We start from the raw sequence: 12169 nt of genomic DNA, 5'->3' as shown, positions 1-12169 counted from the left end.
GACACGCACACAATGTCTGTGCTTTGTTTTGACATGCAAGAGAAAAACAGACTTTGAATCAGCTAAGAGTAAATGTCAATCTGAGGCTCAATTGACGAGGCAGTTTCATCAAAACAGTCTATTGAGAACTTCAGAGAGAGGGACACAATAGTAGGGTTGCCTTGCTTTAACCTCTTATTACACTTAAAAATGTCCTTTTTGTGAGTGAAGTGGTGCAAAGAACACGTGAACTGTGGTCATACAGTGCGATGAGTCATCCTTCACTCTGTTTTCGAGCACATGTGTGGTACACGCACAACAAGTGTCTAAAAGGAGCATGTTCCCTAAGGTGATGGGTTCTGGGTGCAAGAGGTAGAATCCTATAGAAGTAAAGAAGTGAACAAGTAAACATGAAGCGACTCCAGACTGAGAGAAGTCCTTGTGTGTGTTTGTTGAGATATTTCCGTCTGGACCAAAGCAGTAGACCAACTGACAGACTGACTTTGAGCAACAGAGCAACAATCAGAATATTATTTCTGTTTCCTGTGAAAACCTTTTTATATATACACTCTGTATGACCCAGTCAACATGAACAACTCTCTTCCCCTTCCTGAAAGCAGGATAAACCAAGGTTTGATCTGTGATATCATCAAGATCACTTAAACTAAGACTCATTGTTTGAATATACAAAAGGTCCAGTGTGTAACATTTAGGACTATCTATTGGCAAATTAATTATAATACTCATAGGTATGTTTTCATTAGTGTATGCTCACCTGGAAATCAGAATAATTGTTTTTTCATTACTAAAATGAGCTGTTTTTTATCTACAGAGGGTCCTCTTCTACGGAGTCCATCATGTTTCTACAGTAGCCCAGAAAGGACAAACCAAGCACTGGCTCTAGACAGGGCCTTTTGCTTTTTTTGTGGCCACTGTAGTTTCTCCTTCACGCTTTGAAGGGAAGGGCGAATGAGTGCAATCAGCAACTAAACCGCTAGATTTCACTAAATATTACACACCGGTCCTTTAAGTGGTATTAACATAGTGAGCTTTTTCTGTGGCAGTGTTACGCTCTCTGAATCAGAGGTAGCACCATACTTTTCAGAAAGTTATTCTTCATCATCTCTTTCAAGTCATTGAGTAGAGAGTGTCTCTAAATGTATGTTTAGTAATTTTAGCTTAAGTTTGCTTTTTTTTTAATGTGTTTGTCATCACCTGTATTTATTGTAATGTTGCAGGTAATGGAAAGTTTGATCTGTGCAAATTTGTTGCTGTAGATATTTGATTACTTTTGGGGTAATAAAGGTTTAATGATTTGCCTATTATCCCACCAAGGAAATGATTCTAAAGGCACTATTAGTTTAGCCCAGTCAGTATGAATGTACTTTGGCCAAAAGAGTGCAAAGAAAGGCCCTCTGTCCTCTTCTGGATCTTTTAGATTTTGGCCTGTTGACTCCTGCCCAAAGCCTAATTGGATACTCGGATTGCTAACTGAAGTCTTTATGTGCCAGGAAGGATCGATTGTATCAGACAGACTGCATATTGTCCTCACATGTAACTGATACAGAAAGGGTGGAAGGCCAATGTAGCTTTAAAAAGCCTTCTCATCAACAAAATACCCCCAAAATGCAACAGGTGGGTGAGACACAAAATGTGCTGTTTGACCCTTTGTGTGCCTGGTAAAGCTCTTGAATCCGACATGACAGTATTTTCGAGTGGTAGTCATTTATTAATGTGTTAACTTGCTTACTCAGCAGCCAGAAGGCCTAGTTTCTAATGATTTAATATAAATGTGTTTTTGGGTTCACCAGAGGTCTTATGTGTGCAGTCAGTCGCATGAAACACCAGCAAGCAAAGAGAACAACTTGCATGTTCAATTTCCTACTGAAGCCTTACATGTATATATAGCCAATAATGGAGGCTATGATACATGAGGATGTGTTTCAATTGGATAATGAGTGGGTGGCTGAGAGGCAGCAAAGGGAGAGAAAGGCACTGTAATTATATAAGCTTTTTTCTCTGGTGGGACCCAACATCATAGTGATCTGAATTGCCCTATGCACCCAACCGCTTGTTAACCACTTTTAAACCATATAACATTTTAATTGTCCAACAGAACTGAGGTCAGAACTTTCATGTGATCCTTTCATTTCTTTCTCCCTGCTACCTTTGCTGCATGGTATGTAACATGTTTTCCACTGCCACACGATACCACCAACATTGTTTAATGCTGTTTTCTTGGAGTTGTGTCTCTCCTGTGGAGACCTTCAGGTTTCTGGGATCCACAATCTCAAAGGACTTAAAGTGGGCACCCAACCTTGAATCCATCATCAAAAAGGCCCAGCAGAGGATGTACTTCTAGGGGCAGCTCAGGACACTCAACCCTCCCGAGGAGCTGCTGATAGTGGTACATCACTGCAGGACAGGAGACTACAACTGCAGAGAAAATCATTGAATCTGCCCTCAATTCAGGAATCAGGCAGGAAACTGCATACTCATCACACACCCTGGACACAACCTGTTTCAACTTCTCCCCTCTAGTGGGCGCTACAGAGCACCGTTCACCAAATCAACTTGACCCATAACAGCTTCTTTTCACACACATCTCTCTGATGAACAGTTAAATCAGTCACATAGTGTCGATAACACCAAAACATCCACTTATCTACAAATGACAAAATATGTATTTACAGTTTAAAATAGGCTACATGCTGTGCTCTAACTGTATATACTACATATTTATACATTCATATACTGCACATAACTACCTACTTATAGTAGTAGTAATCTATTACAAAATAAAAATCTATTATTTGTATTTGTCTACAGTTTGTTGTTGCTTTTCAGATATATTTATATGTGTTTTTACCCACTTGTATGTACATTTTAGTTCTACATTTATTTTTACCTATCACTGTTTTTTTTTTAGTTGTACGTCTATTTCTGTCTGTCCTGCATATTGTTCTTGGATCTGTGTGTATTACATTAAATGCAACTTCAAACCGTAGTTCCTTGCAACCGTATACATACTTGACCAAAAAGGTGATTATGATTATGATTTACTGAATCTTATGATTGATGATAATCTTTTGTCTTGCTCTAAGACATCATTTTCATCATGGTGATATAATAATAAGTGCTCTGGGGTCTTTTAATGGAGACATGTGAAACGTCTTCCTTGAGCTCATAATGTTTATGACGCAAAACAACGCTGGACAATAACTGCCTTGACCCTTGGCTCACGCAACGCCTCGGCAAAAGGACAATTACACAGAGCTCTTGCCTACATACATTAGGTGTGTCCTTTCAGTGCAGGATTACTGTGGCTTTCCGCACTGTGTTTACAGGATTATATCAGCTTTATGCTCGAGACAAGAAGTCACTAAACAAGAGGCAGAGAAACACGTGTGCACTTTAGAACACAGGATATTGTCATGTGAAGTTGAGAAAGAGCCGACTGGTGATGAAAGTGGGATCATTTTGTTTTGGATGACACTGAGGGATGACAATGCTGTTTTTTACAGTTAAGACTAAGTTGTCTTTCCACAGATTAAAGCTTCTTTCTAGTTTGAAAGCCTATACTAGGCCATTAATAGGCTGTCAAACCAGTAACTTAAAATTTAAACCAAGGGTTTTGTTATGCATGACTAAAATAACAGATGTTATCATTCCTTGTTTGTTAAAAAACACTGTATATGGAAAATTATTGAATTAGTCAGTAGATGTTTTGTTCTTCCAGTGTTATTAAACCACTCTATGTTGAGGCAATGTGACAAAAATAACATTAAAACTCATTATATTAAAACTCATGTCTTTTATTTTTATTGTTTGTATTTGCCATTTCAGCAGAGAAGATACTTTATATGTCATTTCACAGGTACAAAAGTCTTGGAATTGAAAACAAAAAATTCACTGTTTCTTAAATACCACTTTATTACAATTAACAGAGAATTTATTATTGCAGTGAGATAATGTCACAATGTCAAATGTCAGTGTCAAAATATTGAAAACGTGTTAAAGTGACCAATACATCAGTACAAGTCTGCAGAAGGCACATATAGGTTTCTTGCTTTGTAGTGACAATATATTTCAAAGTTCAACTGATGTTGGAACAGCAATAACCCATGCGCCCTGATATGTTGGTCAACGCAGAGGTCAATTTGGATGCAAGGGGGCAAAAGTACATGTTTACTTGTGTCAAGTCTCTGCTTTGCTGTGCATATTAGCCCAGAATCTATAAATACCAAAATGGCAAACCAAACCCACAACCTTTCCTAATCTAGGTGCACCTGATGTGCTTAGAAAACATACAGTACTAGATAGCGGCAGTGGAAGACGTATTTAGATTTTTGTTTTATTTAAAATTGAAGTAGCAACACCACAATGTAAAAAATGTTGATCTCAAGTCTTGCATTCAATATTTTACTTAAGTGACAACAAAATGTATGCATAGTAAAAGTACTCATTAGGCAGCTGAATTGCCCTCATCAGTGTTATATTATGTGTAATGTTATTTACAGACTTTTAATGTTTTTGCAGCTGGGTAGTTTAACCTATAATCATAGATTAATCAAGTAACTAGAAACTATAGCTGTTAAATAAATGTAGTAAAAAGAACAATATTTCCTTCTGAAATCTAAGTAAAATCAGAAGTGGCATGAAATGTAAATATCTAAGTGAAGTACAAGTACCTTAAAAAGTGTACAGTAAGTACAGAATGACAAGTTATGTGCTTACATTAAACCATATGGCTTATTGCTATTAAGGCTACATGTGACTACGTAGAACATTTCTAATAACATAGACCTTATGCTTAGCTCTTCCTATGATTTCCTTTGATAAAAAAGAATGGACTTGAATCGTGTTTCTAAAATTGGCTGCTTAGGAGTATTAAACTCTATTTGAGGAAATAAATACATTGAAGTGTAACTTCATTATGATACAATGTAAATAGAAAAAGATTTTAATTTCCTTCTTCAACCACTCTTCTTCCATTTCTGTTCATTTTACCACCACTTTTTTTCACAAGCAAGACTCAGGTGTCAATGAAAACAAGCCTTGAGAGGCTTGTAGTCGAGCATCAGTCGGACGCATTCGGCCCACCATGTGGTCCTGTGCTGTCGCTCTGACCAGTGGTCTTTGTCTGGCACCTGTGGATAGGGAGGGCAGGGTGTGCGTGGAACATCTTCTATGGCAGAAGGCTCACACCCCTGTGACGTTGGCCCAGGTGGGGAAGGAGTCTAGTTCAAACATGGCCTTACCCCAGCTGTTGATTGCCAGTGTAATACAAAGGATGCCAATGATGTTCATGACGATTCCTGTCCTGGCCTGATGGAGAAGAGAAGTGATATTAAAACAATAGTTGGAAATATTGGGAAATACTTGCTTTCTTTCTTTCTTAGAGTTAGAGGAGAAGACTGATCTCATATGGAGGACCATATGAAAATAAATGATATCTGTATTATTTCCCCTTTGCATTTTTCTAACTATTTAACTCAACTCTGTAAATCATAAAGTTGTGTCTTTGTACTGTAATTACTGAGATCCAGTGTTAGCCTTATTCTATGATTTCTTTATTCTAATCCTTGTCTCATTTGTGGTCTGGAATAAACAACACATTCATCAAATTCAGTGCCCCATATTGCCATTTCCAAGCTGTAGCTGTTGTATTTTGTAGGACCAATGTGAGCATGGAGTTGGTTAGTGAGTTAGCGTCTTAACTAAACAGTCACCATGTATTACTAAATTCCAATCTACTCTGTGCTTTTGTGGATCCTGTGAAATGAGACAGCTACAGTAGATTGAATTTGATGAATTGATTAATTTACTGAATTTAGTGCCTAGTTTGGTTTAGCAAACCAGCAGCTGGTTTAGCTTCATATTTACTAGGTGTAAAAGTGTGTTTAGACTTAGATTTAGAGGCGATGCAATGGCACGCAATGGAAATGTGTGATTATACAAAAATTCTACATTGTAAACTTAACTGGAGATGTGCCTGAACTGATGGAAATTACCAAAAGAACAAGAGTCCCTGGTGATAATTGTAGACTCAAATGGTCAAGCAGTCAAATTTGTGAGAATGATGTGAGGTTAAAATTTGCATCGCTTTCAGTCTGAACACACCCTAAGAATGTTATCAATCTTCTCAATTGACATTCGGCAAGAAAATGAATAACATTGAGTTTTTCCACCGAAGGTTTCAGGTCATAACTGCAAGTGAACTATGAATACATAGTACCTTACAGTGTAAGTGAAGACTTTGCATGTTTGACATATAATTTACTGTATAAACACAACAAACCACTGCCATACGCACCATGTCAGCAACCTTGAGATATCCATAAGAGAAGACGATAGCGTTTGGAGGCGTAGCAACAGGCAGCATGAAGGCAAACGAGGCACTCAGAGTACAAGGCACCATGACGTACAGTGGATTGATTCCAATGGACTGAGACTGCAATAATGACACAGAAAGTTTCAACAGACTGAGACAGGGATGAACATAGCTTTGATAACAAAATCCTCCACTCCTCCATCTGGCTATTTTTCTGCAACTGTAATCACTGACTCATAACTCAGAGTGAAATGTGTGCAATTCTGTGTGGAGTGAAAACTCTCATTAGGTGGGTGTAATTAAGATGTAATTCCTGCAAGCTCGGGGCTGAGTCATGATATCTAAAATAGAAAAACACTACATATGTAGCGATAATGGCAGCCTACTAAGATGCAGAAAACATTACTCTGGAATTTGCTTCTGAATTACATATCCCGCAGCACAGTAGTGTACAAGTGCACAGTAATTTCTGGTTCTCAAAATAAACAAAGGGTGAAAAGACCTAAACTTTATAGTTAGTCTTCTTTAGACTGTAGGCTGTATATCAGGTCCCTACAATGACAGTGTTTTGTCTTGTCTGATGTTTAAATCAAACGTTTAAGATTCACTTGACAGGATGACACATTCAGTGACATACCACAAGCCAAGACTGCCACAAAGTGTCATCTCCCCACTTTCAGCTGCATGTAACTGATCAGATGTTCTTTTCTTTCTCTCTTTTCTTTCTGCCTCTATTTTCACACGAGGGTTGGACACCCTGGTGGAACCCACTTGGCTTCTCCCTCCATAAATATCTATCTGAATAACCCTCCTTAGCACTGTCTTTCACAACCCAGCTTTGGCATTCTCTTGAGTGCTCGACCAGCGGGCACAGTAATGCCATTCTTCAGCAGCAGCGGGGTGGGCAGCATTACAAGGCACTGGGCTGAATTGGTGTGTTTGGCAGGTTATTAATGGGAGGAGGGGCCCGGGGAAGGGGACCAAACATATTCAGCCTGAATGACCGACTAGATGGGTAACCAAACAAGGGAAAATAGGCCGGCTCCCACTGGGAGTAGTTTCAATGCTGGACTCCAATTGGGGAAATCAGTTCAAAAGAAATTACACTATGTAGCACTTCACCTCACTGAACCACTGCTGCCAAACATAATTGTTTGTCTCCTGCAGTCTGAGATTCTGCTTTTTTTCATCAAACACATTTCACTCTCTCTGAAAACTTACCATTGAGGCTAAGACAGGTAGGAAGAGCGTCGCAGTGGCCACATTACTGGTGCACTCTGTGAAGGTAGCAATCAGCAGGCATAAGATGATAGCAATTGCCCAGGGAGGGATGTTTTGCAGGGGAGTCATTTGATCTCCCATCCACTTTGAGAGTCCTGATTCCTACAGAGATATATATAACATAAACATATACAGGGTTAAAGTCTCTTCTGGAAATGTACACAGTATTCATCTACAGCTGAGTTAACATTTGCTCATCTACTGTGTTTGTACTATAATTCAGGTTTGTGCATTTGAAATGGAACTCAGTGGTAATTGCAGCATAAAAATAAAATTAAAACACATTCATGAGAACATCTAGAAAATGTTCAGTTTGCATAGCTCTGATCGGAGCAAACCATAAATAATGAGGCACAATGAGATTAGTTGTAAAGTGTTTCATGTGAATCCCTTGTGCATAGTTGGGCAATTTGAATCCAGTCAAGGAATGACTCTGCCACTAACAATAAAAAACACTATACAGAAAGGTAGTTAAAGAACGTAAATACATTGAATGGTTAAGGCTTAAAAAGATTGTATGAATAGTATGAAAAAGAAGGTTTGACTTCATGAAAATATTTTGCAACTTTAAACTCAGCCAACCATGAAGCCACCACCACACTTCCCCCTCTGGAGATATTGTTATTCTCACCATCCGTGTGTACGTTCTTGGCACAGTTTCCCATTAACATTATGACTGCCACTGTCACTTACTTCACTGCCCTTGGCTAGAGCAAAACCTCCTCCAAGAAGAAGCACGATGCCCCATGGCAACTTCTTTTGGGCAACTTTCCAGGTTAGCAGAGGTGGAGTTGGGCCAGCAGCTTGATGGGGTGCTACAGATCCAATAAATTCAGTGTCAGTGTCGCACCATTGCAGAGTCTCCACCTCTTAAAACTTGGTTATAACTGTATTACATGTGATCTATATTGTTGCAGAACAATGGCTCACCTGTGTCAAAACTCTGTGTCCTCCATGAACAGAAACGTGGGGGTTTAGAGGGCAGAACAAAGAGAAGGACAGCAATGAAGATTGCCACCGTGGCATCTGTCACATACCTGAGAAGTGGAGCGATGAAAGTAACTTAAATGAAAAGTTTCTTCAAATAAAATAATTTAAAAAAATAAAAACACATTGTGTACAAACTCTGCTTTGGAGTTGAAGATGTCTGTCGCCCAGCCATCGACAAAGCCTGGCTCCCTTGTGAACCACAACACCACCAGCAGAATGAAGAGACCCAGGACACTTATCTCTCCAAAGGACATGGGCCCCAGGAGACGATGCTGCTCACGGATCACATTATAGGCAGCAATGTCCTTCTCTGTTTTCACAGCTCCACAGCCCCATGTCTTTTTAAAGCTAGACAGATCACAAGGGAAAAAATCTTTGTGTCACCTCTACACTAAATCACACTCCTGAGCGGTAAAAATTTCTTGATGTTGATTCAAGTGTCTGTCACTATAATTAGGCTTTAACCATCACCAAACTCACTTGAATCCCATGAAGACAAACTGAAGCCAAAGCCAGGCCAGAGTGAGCATGAGGATCATGTTGGGAAAGGCAAAGCCAAACCAGGAAGCAAAGTTAATCACATCTCCGTTTTGAGGAAAGAGTCTAAAGAACAGAACAGACAAAAGGGATTTTTTTTCCCACATATTTTATACAACAAAATTTAAAGCAGTAGATCATGACTAATCAATGCTTTGAGAAAACACTCACTGATTCATCTGGCCCTTGAGTACCAGATTGGGGCCAGTTCCTGTCAGTGTGGCGGTGCCTCCGATGCTGGCAGCGTAACAAACACACAGGGTCATCCCTTTACACATTTTCCGCTTTTCTGCCGCCTCCTTCAGCCTCGCAGCCTCCACTGTGGCATCTAAGAAAGTCACCACCACTGAGCCTTCAGACAAAGAGCAAGGGATGAAAAGAGCTGCACGTTTTCTTTAAAGCGTTTTCTTGGCCAAACAGATTGTGTTCAAATGTAAGGATGGCTCACCTTGTCCCTCGCTCTGCTTCTCTGTCTGTGGAGGCTGTTTGCTGTCAGTCTCTGATGTCTGGACCTGCTCCTCTGAGCTGAGGATCTGAGGTATCTCTGCCTCATTGTTGCTGAGCTGCTCCAGCACTGCTTGGACAATAGGCACCATCATGGCTGTGGTTGCTGTGTTACTGATCCACATGGACAAGAAGGCTGTCACACCCATGAAACCCAACATCAAACTGCCAGGAAGATAAAAAACATAAATACTGTTAGTGGCCTTGGATTAGAAGAGGGAGCTTTGGCGGTTTCACAACAATCAATAATCAAAAGAGAGAAAGACACTCATGATGGCAATAAAAACACTTCCTTTATCTATATTGGGTGTTTTTTAGGACATAGTTGATTAGATATGCCTCGGAAATGTAGGTCTGAATGTAGATGACAAGCAAAACAGAGAATTTGCTGTGGAGGTGTGCATCTGAGCCACTCACAGCGCTGGACGCACACCAACAAAGAGCAGCACCCTCAAAGCGATGCGCTTGTGCAGATTCCAATGCTCCACGGCTACTGCAACCATCAATCCCCCCACAAACAACAGGTTTGTGTCCTTCAGGTACTGCATACACACCTGAGACAGTAGGGTCACACAGAGTAAGATACGTGTGAGCAAAAATGTGTCCTTGCTGAGCAAAAGTTTACACACTGGTGCAGTTATTTTACTTACGTCTTTGGATTGCATGATGCCAAACAAGGGGAAAAGGAGGGCTGGGAGCAGAGCTGTAACAGCCAGTGGTAGGACCTCTGTGCACCAGTAAACCGCCATCAGGACTATCACATAGGCACATTCTGCCTCCTGCATAAGAACATGTAAAAAACAATACAGTAATGGCACACAAACAAAGGATCCCTTCTGGAAATGTTCTATGGAAACTGTAAAAACAGCTACTGGGAACAGTATTATGTATTTTTTAATGGGATGTTATTATGGTTCAAAGGGTAAAGATAAGTGTCCTTGTAATGTTCTATTGTTTCTGGTCACTTGCTTGTACATTTGCTGAGATCAAACCTATGAGGTCTATAAACACATCTATTATTACATGACATATTTATTTGCTTTGTTTTATTGCCCTGCAGCCTCTGTAATTAAGAACTTAAAAAAAGTTTTTTTCAGTTAAAAGAGTGCATTGGTTGCTTTATAATTTATACTTAAAAATAAAATCCTTTATCTTCAGTTTTTGCACGCAAGCAAATAATCCTAAAGTTTGATACCACACACTCTTCCTCTACCTGATGTCTCTGTTAGTGGCTGCTTTGCATTGCAGTTCATGTCTATCATAACATGCTTATACATGCCTGTGTGCGTGTCTCTTGTGTCACATGTAGGCTAGTGGTCGCAACGTGGACAGAGCCCTTTGACTCTGTGTTTCCCACGCTGGACATGACCCTTCATGTTAACAACAAGGAGTTAAAACAACAAGACTTCAGAGCGCTCAGCCTCAGGCAACACTGGACAGTTCTCATGCGTTTTGCTCCAAGTGCGCTGCGCACTTGCGAGCCGCATCAACAGGTGCATGAGAGAACCAGTGCAAGTCAGGCTCATTCATTTAAACCGCATTTTAAGCCAAACACATGTCTAAAGCGCTCTGAATTTGCAGTTGAATGTAGTTCATTCATGTGTTAAAACGGCATGCAAACGAAGTGTTCTCCTAATTGAGCAAACTTTAAAAATAGGCTTTATAATTAAAGATATTCTGAGTGAAGTATATGTTGCCAAATAGCAATTAGACATCCAACACTTTCGTTCAAAATCACGAAGAGTTGCCGGATTTCTCCACTTTTAAACAGTGTGGCAAAGTTTAATCTAAATAAATCTTCTGCTGCATCCAAATCATTTACATACCGATGTCCCGATCACTAAAGGCAGTGGAAGCAGAAGAAATGGAGCTGAGAAGAGGATAAGCTCATTCTTAACAGAGCGAAGATATTTGAAGAATGCCATCCTGAAGGAAAACGGAGAAAAGGAGGCTTTCGCACCATGGATCGCGCTTTTGAGGCGCAGAGGAGAGGAGGAGGGGGGAGTCCCACAGCAAATAAAGGAGAGAGAGAGAGAGAGAGAAGCGAATCACAATGAAGAGCAAGAGAGAGAGAGAGAGAGAGAGAGAGAGAGAGGGAGAGGGAGAGAGAGAGTTCTGGGGTGCTCACACCAAAACAAAAGAGCTGACCGCCTGATTATCTTACAATAAAAAGTTCTTCCTCTTAATCGGAAAAATGCTATTTTCTCCTGGCATAGTACTGTAATGACTGCTGCACTGGGTAAACCTGGTAAAAACCAGTAAGTGAGGTCCCTGCAGCTGCTGACAGGTGAAACCATGACTCCATTTACTCCTTCAGGGAAAAGGATTTTGTCTGTTTTTAGGCTTTACTCGAGAAACACTAACTACCAAAAGAGTTCCTTGCAAAGGTGATTACACAGGGGCGGCAATTTGAATCACTGCTGCTCCACCCTTCTGTTATACCAGGAATGAGACTGTGAAATAATATTCATCATAGAGGCTGGATGATGAACAATTAGGGGTGTAGCCTTGATTTTCAAAATACTGAGGTCATGAGTTCAGATT

At 40.1% G+C, this 12169-nt stretch overlaps 1 protein-coding gene across 1 annotated transcript; it reads right to left on the bottom strand.

The window, feature by feature from the left end:
* Window positions 1-3773: 3773 nt before the first annotated feature.
* slc13a5b (solute carrier family 13 member 5b) lies at window positions 3774-11588 on the bottom strand. The gene is given in 13 exon segments (XM_051397407.1): window positions 3774-5307; window positions 6296-6433; window positions 7535-7696; window positions 8288-8409; window positions 8525-8631; window positions 8720-8932; window positions 9065-9187; window positions 9293-9473; window positions 9570-9790; window positions 10043-10179; window positions 10276-10404; window positions 11452-11564; window positions 11567-11588. Coding segments are annotated over 13 exon segments (1794 nt in total). The 3' UTR covers window positions 3774-5181.
* Between the last annotated feature and the right edge of the window lie 581 nt (window positions 11589-12169).

The sequence above is a fragment of the Dicentrarchus labrax genome, unplaced genomic scaffold (assembly GCF_905237075.1).
Source record: "Dicentrarchus labrax unplaced genomic scaffold, dlabrax2021, whole genome shotgun sequence".
Lineage (NCBI taxonomy): Eukaryota > Metazoa > Chordata > Actinopteri > Moronidae > Dicentrarchus > Dicentrarchus labrax.
Note: the sequence above shows the minus strand (reverse complement) of the source record. Positions and strands in the feature narration are given on the sequence as shown.